General features: G+C 31.4%; 1 protein-coding gene across 5 annotated transcripts in view; it reads left to right on the forward strand.

Moving 5' to 3' along the window:
• The window catches only part of LOC107443073 (uncharacterized), an 80734-nt gene extending 59264 nt beyond the window's left edge, over nt 1-21470 (forward strand). For all 5 annotated transcript variants that reach the window (XM_087151625.1, XM_043046395.3, XM_043046396.3 and 2 more), the window contains exons 6-17: nt 955-1021; nt 1105-1225; nt 5024-5272; nt 9204-9433; nt 13813-13965; nt 14952-15156; nt 15246-15338; nt 16750-16919; nt 17964-18146; nt 18810-18889; nt 20018-20119; nt 21081-21470. In XM_087151625.1, the coding sequence (XP_087007751.1) occupies nt 955-1021; nt 1105-1225; nt 5024-5272; nt 9204-9433; nt 13813-13965; nt 14952-15156; nt 15246-15338; nt 16750-16919; nt 17964-18146; nt 18810-18889; nt 20018-20119; nt 21081-21265 (1838 nt within the window). In that variant the 3' untranslated portion in view covers nt 21266-21470. The remainder of the gene's footprint in view (nt 1-954; nt 1022-1104; nt 1226-5023; nt 5273-9203; nt 9434-13812; nt 13966-14951; nt 15157-15245; nt 15339-16749; nt 16920-17963; nt 18147-18809; nt 18890-20017; nt 20120-21080) is intronic.
• Nucleotides 21471-21979: the final 509 nt, after the last annotated feature.

Raw genomic sequence — 21979 nt, forward strand, 5'->3', positions numbered from 1 at the left:
CAGTATGAAGAAAAATAATGATTTATTTAATAATTTGAAATTTACAAAAGTTTAACTGCATCTCATAATGATTTTTTTTTATACAAATATATTTTGTTATACACTTCTTTTGCGCTGACTGACTTTATGTATACTTATTAATTTTCATTTGTCTATTATATTCGCGATCTGGAGAGAAGACCAAATCCATGTCATGGCACTCTCCACCTCTGCTCAGTTGTGTGGGAATATACTATGATATTTTCCCCTTCCATAGTATTTTTCGCATTTGAATGTCAAAAAGATGTTTTAAAATTTCCACGACGCTTTCGTTAAGAACTATGTTTAATCCAGTTTTGAGTTCAATATAGTTTCCTAACTTAAATTTTTTTAATCTGTTTGAAAATCGAGACAGAATCTAACGTACTTTCTTTCCCTATGATTATCCACACGCTAATGGTAAAAGCATGCGAAATGTTGCCATATGTAGATAGTTCTGCTCTGCGCCACCTGTAGCCCATTTCGATGGCCAATAATGTGTGATGTCAATCAAAAAACTTATTCAAATTATAGATTTTAAATTCGATTCTAATTTAAATTATTTAGATAAAATTGTATGCTCCAATAGCTTAGAGGCCAAAGGTCATCAATTATAATTATAAATTACCTGGGTTCAATACTCGATGGTGACTTAAAGCTCACCCAGCTTCAGATCGATAGGTAGTAAATGTGGTATTGTGCTGAGTGCTAACCGCATTGTCGTTGATGTCGAAATTCTGGAGTCTTAACTTGCGTGCATTCCTACCCACAACGGGCTGTAGCCTCTATATCATTAATTAAATCTTAAAAAAATAAAAAGAGAAGTAAAAATGAGTTGGTTGAAGAGATTTTTAAGTTTTAAACGGAAAGAGAAACCTAGAAACTATTATTATTATTATTTGTTTATTTATTTATTTTTATTTATTTATTTTACAGAGGAAGAAGCATCTACTAAACATGAAAACAATGTTTTCCAGTCTCAACACTCAAATACAAATAGCAGGTATAGTAGAATAATGGCTATTAGTTATGTCTAAAACTTTTTAACCACATATAAAAGACGAAATCATTCACTTATTATTTTAGGATCTCAAATTTATTATCAAATAAAGAAGATAATGATTCTGTTTCCAGTGGTACTCCCCCTCAGTACCGTAAGAAAATGGACATCTTGGAGTTCTCAAAATTCAAATCATCTCACACAGAGGTAATTTTTGTTTTTGTACTTCAATTTTTTCCTTTAAGGTTTACGTTTGAAATTCTGAAGAATTATTAAATTAATTTAATTATGCATTAAAGTATCTCCAACATTTTCTAATTAATCAAAAATGATTTTAAATTGGTTAATGTCATGTGGAATTGATGATATCAAAATCAAAAATTAAATTAGAAATCTGTAAAAAATTATGCTACGAATTCAGCTCTGTTGTAAATGGAAATGTTCATGCTATAAATTTATGTGAATACGCTAAATAAATTAGTATTATATAGCCTTCATTGAAGTGTAGTCATTGACCTTCAGAGAATGGTATTTAAAATTGATATACGAATAAAAATGATAGATTAACTGTAAAAGAAATCCACATGACCTGCATAAGTGTACAGTGTGCAAAAAAAAAAAATAAATAAATAAACGCAACACTTTGATTAACTTTTGATCTAATGATCGCATCTTCACGTTCTAGGACTCAATCTTAATGGTACTAGGGGGTGACCTCAAATACGATTAAAGCAGACGATATTTTAAAATATGAAATCATACACTAAAATATGCTTTCTTTGAATAAACATACTATTTTTTCGATGGTTTCGGATTTGTGAACTCCAAAATATAAGGGAAGCCGCAATTAGGAAAATATGGTCCCTTCTGCTTGGACAGAAGAGCAATCCAAAGTTTGAACCCTTTAGTGCTAATTTTACCCTTTGCATATTTCCCAATATCTCAAGAATTTTTTAAACAAATTGAAAATTTTTTGTACACAATTCTAAAAGTCGTTTATCCAAAGCTAATTCCATGCAAAAAAATAACTTTTAGTGAGTATTTACTAGTTTTTATTATTTTGTTTAATAATAGTTAGAAACATTTTTTGAATTGTATCGTATACAATTTTTTACTTCGTCTTAAAGAAAACAAACTACAAAATGAAACATGGCAAAATACAAAATTTGAGCGAAATTGATCGAACAGGTCCTGAGAAATAAAATGAATACGACTTTTTCAAAATTTGGTTTCACAAAAATAATTTGACCGGATTTTGCTCAAATTTTCCATTGTGCTTTTTAAAATATCATTCTTTAAAATCATCTAAAAAATTGTTTACATACTAATTCAAATTTTTTTCCTCTATTATTAAATAAATAATAAAAACTTAAAATATATACTGAAAGATATAGATTACATGGAATTATTTTTGAATAAACAAATTTTTTAATTGTGTGAAGACATTTTTCATGACTAAACTATTGGGAGCATATTTCACCAGATTGCGGCTATTCTGTATATCTTAGGGGTCAGAAATCTAAATTCATCCGGAAAAAGGTACGTTTATTCAGAGAAAGTATGTTTTTGTGTCTGATTTCGTAACTTGAAATATCGTCTGCACAGATTAATTAGCATATTTGAGGTCGCCCCTTGAACCTTTAAGATTGAATTAATTCTAGAATGTGAAGATCCCACCATTAGATCAAAAGCTATTCAGGATGGTTCGTTTTTAAATTTGTACCCTGTACACTGTATTGCGATTTGATCCTAAAAGGGATAATTAAATATTAGTGAACGTATATGGAAAGAAAAGTGTAACAATTAACATTGAATTTTCTTTTAAAATCGGTGTTTTCTTAATGCTCATTAGAACAGCTATAGAGTTCATAACTTTTTTTTAAAATTAAGTCTCATCTAAGTAAGTGTAAAAAGTGGTAATTGAAATAATGTTTAAGTTGCCGTATGTCTTGTGGTCGTCCCTTTTTTTACTAATGAAGATGAAGTGGAAACCGGTATATATTATACAGGGTGTCCGAAAAGTATGGAAACGGTTCAATATCTCGGGAAATACGCATCGAACAAAATTAAACGAGTAAAATGTTTTCAAAGAATGCACTCAATAATATCAGGCTCGAGCCCCTCCTACTCTTAACCCCTAGTAGGGAGGCGGAAGGCAATTGAATCTTAAATAGAAGCAGCCATTTTTTTTTTTGTTGCACTTTTGTATTCTTTTGAAAGACTTCTCAAATTAGGCTACAGTATTTTGGTTCTTAGATTGCGCTGTAAACGCAAAATGAAAATAGGGTACAAATTGCTTAAAATAAAGAAATATCGAGGAATGAATGTTAGAAAAATAAAAGATTAAAGATGACATGTTTGATCTAAACTCGATTTCCGTCTTGTTAGCAGATGCTGGAAAAACATCAAAGAAGTTGGAGTCGAGTATTTTCTTCATTTTTAACTTTTAAATTTCTCAAGAACTATTCCACCAATACCTTTCAAATTTTGGATTTCATTGTCATTAAAAATTACATAGTTTAAAGTGAGATAAACATTTGTACACCTTGCAAATCAAATACTTCGATATCTTTATTAAATTAAATATTAAAAAATAATAAATTGTTACAATTTCTTTTTCACATGGAATTAAATTTGGGGAAAAAAAGGAGTTTTGTAAGTGTGCGCAAAAATGTTTTGAGTTTTTGAAATATTTTCTGAGTTATAGCGACATTAGCAAAAAGTAATATTAACATTTAGACGTTCCAACTTTCGATCTTTTTCCTGATTAAATTACTAAGCGCATTTTTTTTAGATTGCTGCTATCCTTCATAATACAAATGCAAATTCGTTTTTAAAAAAATGAATAATAATGTCCAATCAGAGGAAGTCGGTTTTTTTTCTGATTTCGTAATTTAAAATATCGCATATTTTAATTAATTAGCATATCTATAATTAAACTCTTGATCCTTGAATAATTTCGGATGATCTTAGGATTGGACATATTAGTTTAAAAGTTATTAAAATGTTCCGTTTTTCTTCTGCATTTATGATTATTCGATAAAAAGTAAATACATTCTTTTTGACTTATTTCATTAAACTACCATAAAGTATGTCAATCTGAAGAGACATTTTATGATTGACAAATTTATTCTATATAACAGGGGAGGCCAACCTGCGGCTCGCGAGTCACATGCGACTCTTTGAAGGATTATTTGTGGCTCTCGATAAATGTACTCGAGTTCCCTTTTCATTTTCGAGTTATTATATTTTAAAGAATTATTATCGTTCCGTATGTGTTTCAAAATGTCTTTTTAATTACTGAGAACAAATATGAAAGACTAAGTGCAACGTTTTTCAATTCAAGGTGAGTTTTCTGTTTTCAATATAATTATGACACAAAAAGCATCTGGAGAATTAGAATTAATAGAGATGCAAGAAGATCAAACTCTACTATTAAAATATAAGTCGCCGTCGATTACTGAATTTTGGAAATTTGTACCAGAATCGAAGTATCCTAAATTAAAAAAGGCTGCTTGTCGAATTATTTCAATATTCAGAACAACTTACCTATGTGAATCATTTTATTCCACTTTAAAATTCGCGAAATACAAACACCGATCAGTATAAACTAAACAGCATCTCAAAGAATTACTGAGAAGTGCTGTCACCAATTATTCACTAAATTTTAAAGAATTATCAATAAGTAAAATAAATGTGTTTAATTTTAAATGCAATACACATATTTTGTACTTTTACTTATATGTTTTCAATAAATATAATTTATGTAAAAAAATTTTTTTAATACCTTTTAAATACGTATTTAATTGCGGCTAGCGAAAAATTTCAAATTTTAGAAAATGGCTCGACTATGTAGGAGCTTGGCCACCCCTGCTATATAACATATCTTCTAAATTGTCATTAATTTTATGTGTATTTTTTTAATATGTAACTAAAACTATATATATATATTTTTTTAATCTTAAAAAAAATGAGAGTGACAACTAAAAACTTCCTTTTTTGCAGCTTTTAAAATCTCCCTTCGAAGAAGAGCCCATGTATCAATTTTACCAGAGAGATGTTCAGCAGAGAGCTACCCTTGGATATTCAGCCGATGTTTCTGAATCCGAGTTCGAAGATGACGCCTCCAGCAAGTTTTCCGATTCGGATTATCTTCCTCCTTCTCGTCCACCCGTTCTACAGTCTCAGTTATCAGCCATGGATTTGGTACATGGAGAAGGCGGCCAAAGGACCCTCTGGTGTGAGGTTCCTGAAGTAAGTATTTCATGAACGAATATCTTTATATTCGTAAGGTAATAATAGTTAAAAAAAATAATGGACAATTGAATTTTATAATCGAAATTTCGATCATTTTCTGTCTAGCTAGACTTCTCAAATCTTTTTGAAACTCGGTGCCTGATTGCAGTGCCATGTTTAAACGTTGCCAGATTGCTAAAGGCAGAATATTTATTTTCATTTTATGACCGTCACTGAACAGCCGACCCAATTTTTTGGGTTTGCGGCTACTAATGTTCAACTCCGTAGCCTTGTAATTTTGAACCCAATCCAGAAGACAAGGAAACTCCTGGATCAAGTATTGGGAGAAATTTGCCTTCGTTGATGGAACTAACCCGCATTTGCGTTACGTGGAGAGGAAGAACACGAGAACCTCCCACGGTTAGTCTGATGGCAAAGAGACTCTAACCCATGATCCGTCCTTCACTGAGTATATTTCACGTCAGCACTGTGGTCGGTGCAAGCCGGATGCGGAATTCGTATCGACCAGCCATCTCCTGGATCAAACCCGGTTCACCTCATTGGAAAACGAAAGATCTATCCCCTGAGCCATCTGGCTCAAATACAGAATATTATCACCGAAGGATATTTATTAATTCCGACTAGTTTTCAAATAAATAGGGCATCTATCTGAGAATAATCTGGGGATAAATCGCTCACATTCCAATGAGGTGTCTCAGGTTCGAATTCCAGTGGTGGCTGGTCAATACGAATTCTGCACCCGACTCGCACCAATTACGGTGCTGACGTAAAATATCCTCTGTGGTAGTCGGATCATGGGTTACGGTACCCTTGTCGTCAGGATAACTGTGGGAGGTTTTCGCGGTTTCCCTCTCCATGTAGCGGCAATGCTGGTTAGTTCCATCTAAAAGTCCTCCACAGAAGCGAATTTCTTTCAATGCTTGATCAAGGAGTTCCCTTGTCTTCTAAATTGGGTTAAAAATTATAGGGCTACGGAGTTCAACATTGGCAGTCGTAAACTCAAAATTGCATCGACTGTTCAACGACGGTTATAAAATTATTAAATAACTACAGCACTCAAATTTTAGCTGGAACTCTGTGCTGAATGACAATAAAGTTAGCAATTGTTTCTTTACGGCTACAAACAGAATTAATTGCCTAGTATTTATGGCCACTTTGAAATCAATCAAAATTTTGATACCTTTTCCACTAGCTAGAGCTCTTTTATTTCTACTGGATTATTGTGCCCAATAACGATGCAAGTTTTCTTTTCCTGCCTGCTTCGACATAATATTATCATCAAACCAAATTCCGATCCTTTTCAAAATTTCTAGACTACTCAAATTTTAATTGAAACTCTATGTTACAATAGACAACGTGGCTTTGCAAAGTTAACTGTTAAGCGACCTTAAGGTCAAAATGTAAATATTTGCATCGACTATCTAAAAGATCAAAGGAAGCCGTGTTTCCCATCTCACTGTTGTTTTCTTTTTCATTCAGGTATTACGCAATAGAACCAGTTGAACTTCTTCCTGGTTTCGAAGATTGGTGCAAATGGTAAAAGATTGGTAGTAAATAGTGAAACAAAACAGCTAAGACTATATTGCAAACAATGCTTCTTAAATGTCAAATGCAACGCTTATCTTCCATTTTATCACCAATCAAAATTTCGAACACAATCAAACATAAATTAACAATTCCAAAACGATGAAGAAAATAATAAAATTATGTAACATAATTTAAAAATTATGTTTTACAAATGGATTCAAATGAAGAAAATATTATTTTTATTGTGACACCTGAAACAAATTACGTAGGGGCCGTCATCTTCGTAATAAACTTCAGTCACCACCAAAAATTCTATCCAAGTATTCGTCCAGCAATGGACTGATCATTGAGACACGGTTCCCAGCAGATCACCGAAGTCAAGCATCACTGGCTGCGGTCAGTGTGCGGGTAGGTGACCACAGTGCCGCAGCGAGCTTAACTCGCGCCCGGGGCACAATACCTTTTCAGTGCCCCCCCCCTCACTCGAAAACCATCTAATATTATAAGTAAAATATACTCGCAAAGTAATAAATAAATTAAGTAAAATTAATAAAGTCATAGGCTCAAGCTAGGCATTAAATTTGAGACAAAAAATGTAGTTGAGAAAACAAGACTAGATTTTGAAATGTATATCATCATCTAGAATTACTTCAAAAGATACCCATTATTTATTTTACATATTTATAAAGAAATATTTTAAAAACACGCAGTTTTAAAACAATAAAAAAGTAAATATTTATTATCTCTAAGGAGATACATATATTTAACAATATGATTATAATACATTAATAAAACTAATTACTATGTATAAATTTTCCGGTTTTGATGAAGCAAATTTATCAATAATATCATCAAAGTTGATCATTTCAAATTTTTCTCTTTCCACACTTAAAAATGCTAAGTCACTTAGGCGATCTTGTCCCATCGTTGATCGTAGATACTTCAAAATTAATTTTAATTTGCTGAATGGCCATTCGCAGCTAGCAATTGATACTGAGAGAGTCAGGAGTATTTGAAGTGCCACTCTCAGGTTTGGAAAAACATCTTCTCCATACGGGATTATAAAAGTAAGAGATTCTAATGGAGTTTTAAGTTCAATTTCTTTTCTACTGCGGAGTAACATTTTGCAGTCACATACTTCGATAAAGAGTTCTATTCCATTGAAATCTGTATTATAAAATTCCCCCAAATTTTTTAAAAAAATTTTCAAGGTCGTTATCAACATTATCCTTGTTTAATAAATTTTCAACGTCTAGTAGAAATCTAAATTTGAAATTAAGGTCACTTAATCGTGTAAATCCTGTATATATTTCTTGTTGGAGATGATCAAGAACGCTTTTAATAACGCGAGAAATTTCACTTTCTGCGGAAAGACTGACATCTCTAGACAATTCTCCGGGCATTTTGCGGCGTCTTCTTACACGTATTGTTGCATCAATATCCCATTTTTCACAAAGAGACTTCGCTTTTTCTATTGCCTCTTCACAGAGCTTGTCTCGAATTTCGGCTAGTTCAGTCGCTAATGATTCAAGATCATGGAACGCTTCTCTAAAATTCATTCTAGGATCTTGTAATCTGAGCTGCACACGATCATTCCTCCCTAAGATTTCATATCAGAAATGAACTGAAGTTATGAAACTAAAAGTTAGTATATTTCGCAACAGAATTGGAGCACCCTACAAATATTTGGAGATAATATATGTAGCCACACAGCGTAGATGCCATAAGGAAGTGCTGACAGACACAGGTCGAGTCAGCCCTGCCATTAGAAAAGACGTGTCATTTCTATTATTAATATATTATTACAGTTTGATTAGTGTTCCTTTTTATTTACGAATTAACATTTATTATATTTCACTGGCACTAAATTTAAAATATATTTTCCAGAAATAAATTATAATAAAAATAAAAATTATCCAACGATTTTGTTTTGTTGACCATTTGGCGCCCCTTTGTGAGTAGCGCCCGGGGCATGATGCCCCCCCTTGCTCCCCCCTCGCTACGCCACTGGGTGACCACTTGGATCAGTCCGCATAGGGACCTGTGCGGTATTGGTCCTCGTTAAACTGTTCTACCGTAAAGTGCTCGATTTCGCATGCTGATCGTCGGGCTACCGAAGCGAAGCCATCCCTTCTGCAGAGAATCAAAATTGTGATGGCATGTCTTCGGATCATCCTCAGGGGTGTCTCCCAGACAGTCGCCAATAGTCTATAGTGCAGCTCTAGTGCGACGTGAATGAGCTACAGCTACAGCAACTATCCAAGTATTTCAAAAGTGATGCACTTTAAATTTTGCGTTTTAGTTGTTACTAAAATAAAGCTATTTTCTTCTTTTTAGTTCACTTAAATTTAGTTTTTCAAATTTGATTTTATTCTGATATTTTAATATAATTCAATTTCAGGTGGTGGAAAGTGGAATTCTGAAACAAATATCATCAAGTGATCGAAAAATTCAAGAAGCTATGTTCGAGGTGATAACATCGGAAGCGTCGTATCTGAAGAGTCTGAACTTTCTTATAGAACATTTTGTCCAATGTCCAGATTTCGATGGTACTCACACAAATGTTCTTGATAAGAGAGAAAGACATGTCCTCTTTTCTGATATTCAGCCTGTGAGAGATGTCAGTGCTCGGTAAATAAAAAGATTATGTTATTTTTTATTATATTTTAATCTGATTTAATTATAGCACAATAAAGCAACGGTTCCCTATTTTTTACCACTACAATGTTTAATTTATATCTATTTGCACATCTGACACTGCTATCTAGGTAAGTAAGGTACTGTTTCCTATCGTATTTTCTTCACGCTAAATCGACTGAAACCATGCAAGAGTTAATAGCTCAGAAGTTACAAGGATTATTATGTATATTTTATTTTATAACCGTCGTTGAACAGCCGACCCAAATTTCGGTTTACGACTATGTTCAACTCCGTAGCTAGCCTTATATTTTTTAACCCAATCCAGAAGACAAGGGAACTCCTGGATAAAGTATTGGGGCGAAATTTGCCTTCATGGAGGACTTTTTGATGGAGCTAACCCGCATTTGCGTTACATGTAGAGGAAGTCCACGAGAACCTCCCACGGTTAGCCTGACGGCAAGGGGACTCAGCACTGTGGTCGGTGCAAGCCAGATACGGAATTCGTATCGACTAGCCATCGCTGGGATACGAACCCGGTTCATCTCACTGCAAGGCGAACGCTTTATCCCCCGAGCCACCGCGGCTCGGTTATTATGTATAAAATATATTTTTAATTCGAAATTATTTACCCTTTTGACATTGCTGTCTAAGCAAGGGAGGTATTGATTCATGTATATTATTTTATGCTGAACTAAATCAGACCAAATTTAGGTCGATAAAATAAATAATTAAAAAGTTATATGGGTTTCATTCATAAAAAGTGCAATTTTTTTGTTTTTACACAGTAATTATAGCTAAAAATTTGTCGAATTACAAATACCTAAGAAATTTTTTTATCTGAAGCAAACTGTTTTAAATTTTTCACTTGGCGGCAAAAAGATGCACGACGTCGGGTAGGACGTTTAAACGATTTTTGAGGCTTCTAGTTGAGGTATGGAGTATCGAGATAAAGTTAATGTCTTTATTCATTTTTTTTTTTCTTGTCTCATATTATTACAGAGCACGAAAAAAACGGACAAACAATTTTGGATTTTAACTTTTCTAAAAAATAAATTAACAGAATATATCAAATAATAATGAGAGTCAACTTTAACTGATAAATAAATTTAATTGGTTTCAAAGTGGCCGACTTTTGCAGAGAAGCGCAAAAGCTATTGACGTTTTCAGCAATGGGAGAGATTCTTTTTCACTGATGAGAAGCTCTTTACTTTCCAACGAGTCCATAACTCTCAGAACGAAAAAATCTGGTCTGTAGGACGCTCCGAACAGCTTGTCAATTGTTGAACATAGCCGAAGTCAAAAGTTGTTTTTGGTCTGTGGTCGAATTTGCGAAAGTGGCAAAACACCTCTGTTTTTTGTGAATGAGGGTTCTAAAATAAATCAGAACATGTACCAACTGAACATTCCATAAGCTATTGTATTTCCGTGGGCAATGTAAACTGGACGTTTCAACAAGACTCCGCAGCTCACAAGGTCAGAAAGAAAAGAGACATATTTTCCGGACATGATATCATCTGAAGAATGGCCACCTTACTCGCCAGATCTCAATCCTATGGGTTATGGTCCATTTTAGAGTTTAGGGCCAGCAGGAAACCTCACAAAATTTTGTACTCTTTAAAGCAGTGGTTCCCAACCTGGGGGCGATAGAGCTTCTCAAGGGGGCGATAATCCATAGGGGGGGCGATCAGGGGGCGACGAGTATTCAAAAGATAAAAATTGCTAATAATATTAATAACAAAAGCTATTTGAGATTGAAATTGAAAGTATGTATGAAACTTATGGTTCTGGCGTAGACAAAGAATTATGATAGTTAAAAATTTAAAAAAAATTCAAGTGCAGGATCGTTTTCGTCATACGTTTTGGTATTGCAGGCTGACATTTAATAAGTCACTCTGTTTTTCTGAGCAATAATACTGTTTCCAGGCGTATTGACGAGATGGCCGCCGACGTTGAATCAAAACTCATCAAATTTTTGAAAGAAGGTAAATTTGCGTTGCAGATTGATGAATCAACTGTTTCGAATTCCTGCTCCTACATACAGCTGTGAGATGGCTTTCAAAAGGAAACTGAGCCGTTCCTTCGAATTGCTGGATTCGGTTACTGAGTTTCTCGACACCACTGATCCTGTTTTAAGTGAGAGTTTGAAGCAACGTAAGTTGGAAACTGCGTACCTCACTGATAGTTTTGAAAAAATGAAGGAAATCAACGTAAAACTTCAAGGAAATAAAATGAACATTATCAAGGTTAAGGGAATCATATCTTCATTCATTGCCAAGTTTGATATCTACAAGTCAAACATTGATCGCAAAGAGCTAATACAATTTCCAACTCTTAAAAAGGGCTCAATGGCAGATATCGAGATTCTTGAAAATAAAATCTTAATTTTTTACTGATTACCTTGATCAGTTATGGAATCAAGATTTAAAAATTTGATGAAATTAGAAATTCTGGATTGAATTTTCGATCCTTTCTCCTTTGAAGTTGTGGATAAGCTCACTTCCTCTTTGTAGACTGAGGTTTTAGTTTTGAAGTATGACTGTGAGGCTAAAGTCGTCATTGAAAAATACGGTTACGAGTTAGTTTGGATAAAGCTTAAGGACTCTTATCCACAATTGTGGAAACAAACTGAGCCACTTCTCCTCTCGTTCCCATCAACATATTTAGTGGAGAGAAGATTTAGTTCTGTCTTCCAGCTGCTCACAAAGCAAAGAGATAGGTTGGACATTTGCTTCAAAGGAGACCCTCGTTTAAATCTGACGAGCATAAAACCTGACATTCAAACTTTAACTTGAAATACATCAAGCACAGGGCAGTCATTGAAGTGGTAAAAATGTACTTTCTCACTCTTCATTTTTTTCCCAAATTTTAGTTGTTAACGTTTTAACTTTCTCTTGATTACATTAAAATATGAATTTAAAAAAAATGTACTTTTGTTTTGATTATTCCGTTTTAAATATCATTTCTTTTTGAAAAAAAAAGATGCACCATTTTTTTTTTGATTAATAAAAATGACAGGATAAATGTGCCTCCTTATTTGCATTACAATTTAAATTAAAATCAAATAACTTAGCATATTTTCAGTGTTTGGTTGCTCACAAACAAAAATGAATGGTTTTTTTTGAGCAAAAAGAGAAAAGGGCGATATGTGTCAGCCAACCCCAAGAGGGGAGCGATGGTCCACAAAAGGTTGGGAACCACTGCTTTAAAGCAATTGCTTCTGTAGGAATGGGGTAAATTAAAGCTAGCCAAAGGTAGGTTGCGGCCCGTTGTTGAACATTCTGCATCGCTGCAAAAGGCGGCCACTTTAAAACTAACTGAATTTATTCATTATTAAAAGGTTACTCTTGTCATTGTCTTTATATTTCGTTAATTTTTTTTTTAAATAAAGTAATATTTATTTTTTGTTCGGGTTATTTTTGTCGCATCCTGTATATGGTAGAAATGTACAGATAACCTAATCTGCTTAGAAGAGCTATTTTTACGCTCTATCTTTAGTTTTTACTTGGATTTTTAAATAAAATTTGTGGCATTCTTTATTTTTTATTTATTTTTTTTTTTTTATCAAGATATTTTTTGATGTAGTTTTTCTAACTTGCACTTTTATCTACTCAAAAATTCTGCCGAATTATAAGTAAAGTTCTTTCGCCGACTTACATTTTTTTTAATAGAATGCTAAGCGGCTAGTTCATGCTAATTTACATTATTTCATTATACACTTAACTAATACAGCGTTAAGAACGAAGTATGCTCGTTATCATAATCTAGTGCAAAAGCGTAGTGGGAGTTTTTTTTCTACCCGTAATCTAGACTAAAAGCGTAAATGAACGGAATATATTCGGCTATAGTCTATAAATAACGTATAATATAATTTCTTGCTCTATGGTCTATAATAGTCAGAAAACATTAGTATCTTCTTTGGAAGGGGGAACACTTTTAGTTCATTTTCTAAAAGAGGATGCAACGCTGAATCTGTTAAAATGCTAATTTCATGGATTCAGAGCAATGCTGAAAGCTGAATGCAGCAGGGGCTATGTGGAGCAGTAAAGCTAAGTATTCAGTGAAACCAACTAGTTCGTTTCCACGAACTACTTGGCTTCACTACTTATGGTTCCTGAAAACGAACTAGTTGACAGCGGTCGGTTATTGATTAAAAATCAGCTATTTTTTAATTCTGTTTTAAAAGATATATTATTGTTGCTCATTTAGCTTTCAGCAATATTGAACTGTTGTATATATATATTACTAATTTTACAAATTTTATGTGCATTAATTAATATTATTTTTGCATTATTTTAATTACAGTTTTATTTATATTTTATATATATATATTATATGTTTCGGACTTTTAGAAAAAATGTATTTTTTTGTAGCCTTCTAGCTGATTTGGAGAAAAGATGGCTAGAGAATATTGTTCTGAGCAATATTTGCGACATAGTATGCCAGCATGCTAGTAGTTATTTTTCTGTTTACGTTAAATACTGTTCCAACCAACTTTATCAAGAAAGGACTTTAAAGGAACTTAAGTTAGTTGTTTAATGTTTTCATAAATACTAATCAGGGAAAGGGCATATATATATATATATATATATATATATATATATATATATATATATATATATATATATATATATATATATATATATATAAAACCTAAAATTAATATTTAGGCTATTATATTTCTTATTTTATCATAGTCCATTACTACATTATCATAAGTGCTTAAAGTCTTGCGTATTTTCCAGACTTCCAACGGTTTTTAAAAGTTTACAGCTTGTATGCAGCATGATGATAAAATAATGTCAGGAATTTATAGATTAAGAAAGTACTGGAAAAATTCGACCAATTTTGGTAGTCATACTTTAAAGAGCATTTTAAAAATATTTTGAAAGTTTGATAGGTATCATCATAACTTTGGTAGTAATATATAAAGCATGAAATTAATGAATATGTAATCAAAACAATTATAAGAAGTCCAAAATTAATTTAATGCTGAGGGAAAAAAAATTGAAAATGGTAGTTTTAAATTTGCTAATATTTTTCAAAGAATAAAAGCATTTTATTTCTTAACTTCTGTTCTTTATGTTTTTTATTTTTAAAATACTGTTTCTCATAATATGGAATAAAAATTTGTGATAATATAAACTTTTTCTATTGTTTTGTACTCTTAATATCTGACATTTATTTTGTAATTACAAATGTTTTTTTTGTAATAAAATTTTATGAATGAAGCATTAATTTTAAGTTGCAGAATTTTGTCAGTATTGCCAAATAGTGAATAAAATGTAGTGAAAAAATATGGATTATTAACATGCTGTTTGCATTAAAGTTAAAAATAATAGTACTTATGATAGACCTCATAGCTCTCCACACCTAATATCAGAATTTTCCTGAATTACCCATCCTTTAATTTGCTAAGTAATCTATTTCCAATTTTTAAACTTTATGTATGCTGTAGAAATAAATTAAACATAATTTTTGCTCATTTGGTGAAGTATATTTCTTTTGACAGAGAAAAGAAAACAGAATTTGTTACTAAACTGAAACAATTAGAATCCAGTTCTGCTTGCCAAGGATTAGACATGCATTCATTTCTGATGCTTCCAATGCAGAGAATTACACGCTTACCTTTGTTAATTGATGCCATTTTCCATAGACTACCTCTAGAATCTCCGATCTATGACAGTTGCAAAATGGCGTTAGCAACTGTGAATAAGGTGAGAAAGAGTTCATAAATGTGCTCCCATGGTTTTTTCCATTTATAAATTGAATCGCTTTTTTATAATTCAAATTTATCATTGTGCAGCTTGTAGCTGAGTGTAACGAGGGCGCCAGAAAGATGGAACGGATGGAGGAGATGTTGGTCATCAGTCAACACTTAGATTTTAGAGATTGCAAGGTATTATTAGCTATTTACTTTAATTGTGTTACAGCATTAAATTTATTCTACAGATATTCTCAAAGAATATAATACGGAGCGCTTTTTTCAAATTCCAATCTACAGTGTGCAAAAAAAAAAAGGAAACACCTTGGATAACTTTTGATCTAATGATCATATTTTCATTTACTAAGACTCACTAAGAAAGCCCTAACCTTATATGACTTTTTTAAAATTGAGAATTCCGAATACACATCATTAAATTATTTTATTAGTACTTTAGAATTTCTAACAAAAGCCATAGAATCTAAATCTGCCGAGTTAGATAAGAGGTATATTTACTCAGAGAAAATACGTTTTTGTCTCTGATTTCGTAACTTAATATGTCACCTGCACTAATATTAATCAATATATTTTAGATTAGGCCTTCAAACCATTAAAAGTGCTAGTATTTTAGATCAAAAGTTATTCTGTTTTTTTTTTTTCCATATCGTGTAAGTTTATTTTATGGAATTATTCATTATAATTATTTCTTCTGCAATTGAGCATTATGCATTACGTTAGCTTTTTTTTTTCTTAGTTAAATTCTTCATTGAATAATTCTCAACTGTGTGTCTTCTAAACATAAATTTACAGATTTTTATTGCATCATCTGAAAAGGTTGCGTAGAAAATATATTAAAACATAAAAGTTATAATTTTAGTTTTTTTTGTGCAATAAATTCAAATAATTTTTGAAAAAAATTATTCCTTAATTTTTGTTTGATGTTGTTGTTAATTTACGTCGCACTAGAGCTGCACAATGGGCTATTGGCGACGGTCTGGGAAACATCCCGGAGGATGATCCGAAGACATGCCATCACAATTTTGATCCTCTGCGGAGGGGATAGCACCCCCGCTTCGGTAGCCCGACGACCTGAGCGCGAAGTCGAGCACTTTACGGTAGCACAGTTTAAGGAGGACCATTACCGCACACCCTCGGTCCCTACGCAGACTGATCCAAGTGGTCACCCACCCGCACACTGACCGCAGCCAGTGATGCTTGACTTCGGTGATCTGCTGGGAACCGTGTCTTAACGATCAATCCACTGTGGGACAATTTTTGTTTGAAGTTAATATTTAAAAGCAGAAAAGTTGGGCAATCAGGTAGCGTGGTGCAGAGATGGGTTGATTACTGCCACCATCTGCTCTCTAATCTAGATTGCAATAGTGTAGTGAACCAGTATTATCATTAAAGATGAATCCCAGACCATCAACAATAGTTCACTTGTGTAGTTCTAGAATATATCAAGCAGATTCAAAGAATTATAGTTTGTTTTTATCATTATATAATTTTACTTATGTATAAAGAATAGCTAATTTTACTATTCACAATATATATGCATTTAAAATTAAGGTATAGTATTTATTTTAATTTATATTTTATAAAATAGGGTTTAGGGCTTCTATCAGCTTCCCGTTGGCTTGTTAAGAAGGGAGAGCTTGTTCAGTTGATGCTGGATGGTTCTTCCAGAAGAACATTTGGCCGTAGTACTCGATGGTGCAAGATTCAACTTTATTTATTCCTCTTCACGGATTTGTTAGTGGTAACAAGGAAAAAGAGGTATAGCTATCTATTATTTTTTATTTAATAAAACTCTCAATGTTAAACTTTTTTTCTACCAATAAATCATTTCAATATAAATTTCTCAGAATACCTATTATACATACATATGTATATAAATGAGCAGCAATGGCTCAAAGGTTATGCACTGAGCTGTCTTTGTGATGGGGTTTGATCCACAGTGAAGCTCACCTAGTTTCATTATGCTGGTAGGCAAGTAAATGTGGCCTGCGCGCAATACTGTCCACATGGCCACAATCAAGCCGTTGAAATCGGAACATGACAACCTGTCCCACAACGGGCTATTGCGGGAATGTTTTATGCTTTACTTTATATACATAAATATCAACATAATGGAATTAATTCAAAACTTTTGAAATTGACTTATGTCACTGTTTTATTTCTGTTTATCTCTATAAATTACCTATTAGCCATTGCACAACGCAATTGTATTGTAAAGCAGATTCTTATTTACGTTTAAATTTGCATCACAATTACAATTCACGTTGGTGTTCTCTGAGCACCACTCTTGTCATATATTTTTAGAATCCTTGTTAAAAATTTAATTATTAATCAATAATATAGTTTAAGTTATAAACAAATATAGTAAAATTTTCGATTTAAAAATTAGCAGATTATAGTAAAATAGCAGTTTAATAATTTTTACTCTTATTTTTTTATTGACAATCTTTTGCAACTGTATTAAAACTCAAATCTATCTATCTATCTATCTATGTATATATATATATATATATATATATATATATATATATATATATATATATATATATATATATATATATATATATATATATATATATATATATATATATATATATATATATATATATATATATATATATATATATATATATATATGTATAGAGAGAGAGAGAGAGAGAGAAATTTTATCATTCAGTATCTTATAAAATTTTGAATTTATTTCAATTATAGCATAGGAGAAAAACTTTAAGATACGCATTATTGTATGTTACCATTTTCTCACTTTACTTTTATCAATAAAAATTTTTTTTTTCTTTTCAGTGATGAAAATTATTCTGTTGTTGACTTTTGTCCCAGAAACATGCTTGAAGTTTTAAACATGGATGAAAATATGCCTCCATTACCAATGCGTTTACCATCTAGTTACAGAAATATCTTTCGATTGACATTGCTGCATAACAAAGAAGGAAAAGAAGCTGAAATGTTTTTAAGCTGCTTGTTAGAGTATGTGTATCAAACTGTTTTTATTTTACATATAAATTGTCATTTCTTTAAATTAGTTTAAATTAAAATAGCATTGATCGTAGAGCTAATTTGATGAGAAAAGAGATTACTATTAATTTGGTCTTATAATACAGTAATGAGAATATGTTAGAAAAGATTTTTTTCAAAAAATGGAGCTGAGGAGCAGGTGTAGTGAATTTAAGAGGACGTTATAGTGCAGGAGAAAGTTTTCATGTAAATTCTGTCTCACCTCCATTTATTATTTTTTTTTTTTTTTAAGTTTATAGAAAAGTAAGTACAGGTAATCCTAGAGTAAACTCACAAACACTCAACAGTTACACTGCTTGGTTTCTCCTTTACAAAATTTTACTTTCCTTTTAAACTCTAAGATATGGTCTTTTATGTATAAAAACAATAATTTTGAGTGCCATGCATTAATTTAATCAGAAGTAGCACATTTTAAGATATGTTAAACTATGGGGATTGTGGCTATGAGGTTATACGATAAAAAATTATCCTGCCTTATTTTTTTTTCACATTGTGGCTGGTAATATTCCCATCCTTTCTAGCATTTCCATAATTTTCTGGGAGCAAACAATATGGTTTAACAAAGTACAAGGACAAATTTATTTATGTACTTATTTCTATTTCTTTTTGTTTTAGGAGTGATCGTACAAGATGGATGGATGCTTTAATGCCTCCAAAATCTGAAAATCCAGATGAAAAGATATATGAAAAATGGGGTAAGTAAAAATAGTGGTTATGTTTGAAATTAAATAAAATATAACTAAATTATACCCTTGTATTTTAAGCTATTGTTATGTTATAATTTTATAGAAATTGTTTAACAATGTACCTATGTTATAATAAGCAACATTTATTTTTAGTTAAAAAATTGACCTTAATATTTAACTTAACCTTAATAAGTGTAGTCCCAATTGATAGTTTTTTTTATTTGTATTTATAGAAAGAAATAAGAAAATTTACTTATCAATACTTAATTCAAAATATTATACTTTTATTTATACATTATTTTATATATTTATATATATTTTTTGCCCTCAAATTTCTTGTAAATTAGTCTTGTAATTTGACTTAATTGTTCAAATTTTTTTCCTGTGTGCTTTTATGTTCAATGTTCATTGCAGTGTTAATTTACGTTCAATACTTTCATTGCAGGAATGACGCTCCTTTGTCTCATCCTCTGCACTTAAATTTAAAAAAAAAAAAAAAAAAACGGAAATTACGCTAAATCTTGTTGATTTTACTTTAAAGCGAGTATTCCTGTAAGGCGAGTTATCTTGTCCATCAAGATAAAAGAATTAAATTAGGCGGTATTTTTTTAATTGTAGAATTATTTTAATACCTTATTACTCTACATGCTTTCAATTTGTAGTTTTTTGGTGTATACCTGTAAAAAGAAATAAGAAAATTTACTTATCAATACATAATATTCAAAATATGCGTTTACTTCCTACCCTTAAGTTTCTTGTAAATTAGTTTTATAATATCGTAATTTTTTTTAGAAAAACTAATCCATCGCATGTTACTGTTTGATTTAAATATATCAATTAAAAAGTTAGAATATATTTTTGGCAATATTTTAGCAAGGAAATATAAAATTAAATAAAGAAAAAGCTCTAAAATTAAGACGTAATGTAAAACCAATTTGCTATTGGAATATATTAGAGTATGAAAATGTCATTAAATATTTATTGTTTTTATTTCGACATCATATATGAACTGAGGATTTTACTGAATTAGCTATATTTTACTGCTGCAATTGTTACAGGTCTTTTTGCAAACTAAACTGCAATAATAAATCAAACTTGATTATGCATTTATTTAAAGATTTTTTTCTCCCTTTTTAGAATGCAAACAAGTGCAATGCATACATGTTTATAATGCTCAACAACCAGATGAACTGTCTTTGGAAGAAGCAGATGTGGTGAATGTCTTCAGGAAAATTACTGGTAATTATTTTGCATTTGCATTGCTGTTTTCGAAAAGTGCAGAAATTATTTTTCATGGTTAGTTTATGCTTGTGATTCGGAAGTAAATTCTGGCTATAATTTATAAAGAGAAACTGACATAAAATATTATTTTTGTCACTTGATTGTGAATTTATGTATTTGAATAATCAATAAAGTGAATTAATATTTCTTATAAGTGGGATGGTTCAGTAGTGGACTATCATTGTGAAGAACCGGGGTTCAATCCCTTATGGTGGCTTGAAACTCACCCAGCTTTTCTGGGAAGTACAGACAGCCTATGTACAATGCCAACCCCATTATCAAAATCATTCCGTTATTCATGAAAATGTATAGCCCAATTTCCCAGGGGCGGGGTAGTCTGGTTGGTAGGGCATCGGGCCCATGTCCAAGAGGTTGTGTGCTCGATCCCCGCTGGCCGTAAATGGTGACTGATGCCTGTTAAATCTGTCGAGTCACTAAGTCCTCCATGTTCCCACAACAAATCGTACCTCTTGGGGTATTGATCCAGGAGTTTCCTTGTCTTCTGGATTGGTTCAAAATTACAAGGCTGCAGAGTTGAACATTGGTAGTCGTAAACCCAAAATCGTGTCGGTTGTTCAATGACGATTATAAAATAAAATGAAATCTCCATGTCTCTAACTGGCCTACAAGGAACTGTTGCAAGAATGTTTTACTTTACTTTTTATTCCTGAATGAAAATGCAATAAAACATATTTATCTTGTTAAAAAAAATTTTTTTCCTGTCGTTTTTTTAATTTTTTTTACATATATTCTGGAAGAATAATTATCATACTTTATAGACTTTCTTTTTTTTTTTTAACTTATATAAATTAATATTTTGGCAATTTTTTGAATGAAATTTCCACAATTACTACACTATATTTTGCTACATTTTTTAAAACAGAAAGTATACAAGTAATTTTTTATATTTTTTTTATAGGTTGGTTTGAAGGGGAGAGAATTCGTGATGGCGTGCAAGGATGGTTCCCATGCTCACATGTGAGAGAAATAGTCAATTCTCACGTGATAGCTCGTAATTTGAGGCAGAGATATAGACTTTTGATGCTTTCTCGACAATATCTAGAGGAACAATACAAAGCTCAAGTTGCCCAATCTAAGAAGTGAAGGTGGAAGTATATTTAATTTCAGGCTTGTTATATACACTTGCCCATTTCATCTGCCATATAGTGTTTGCCATATTTTATGGATCTTACTAATATGTATATTTGTATTTTCGCATTTGTTTGTAATTTTAGCTCATTGGTGTAATATTTTTTAAATATTTTTTTATAACTTTGTCTATAAACATAAAATTTGTTATTTGTGTTTATATTAAGTTTTATATTTATTATTGTACATAATGGTTCAGTATTTTTTTTATTTAATTTTTTGATCTCATATTAATTTTTTGATGGATTATATTGACTTAAAATATATTGATCAAAACCAAATTTATTGTTAAAAGTTTTCTTTGAATTATCACTATTGTTTCAGTTTTTTTTTTCTGTTTTGAATTACAAAACAATAAAAATAAAGATACTTTCGATTTAAGGAAGATATTTATCAGTTTTAAAATATATGTACAAGTTTTGTAGAAATGACCATTTCGTTTATGTTTAATGAAAAAGACTTTTTTAATTAGTTTTAGAAAGTGATTTAAAAAAAAGTTCTAATCAAATTGTTTTATTCGTATATATATAGTTGTCACCTTTAATGTATATTTTTAGATACCTTATCAAAAATGAATTAAAAATCACAAATTCATTTTCGAGAAAAGAAAGAAAAAATCTTAAACTAACAAATCAACCTAATGAAGATGAGATATAAAGAATCAAAACC

The sequence above is a fragment of the Parasteatoda tepidariorum genome, chromosome 9 (assembly GCF_982258835.1).
Source record: "Parasteatoda tepidariorum strain Cologne lab strain chromosome 9, Ptep-v5.0, whole genome shotgun sequence".
NCBI classification, from domain to species: domain Eukaryota; kingdom Metazoa; phylum Arthropoda; class Arachnida; order Araneae; family Theridiidae; genus Parasteatoda; species Parasteatoda tepidariorum.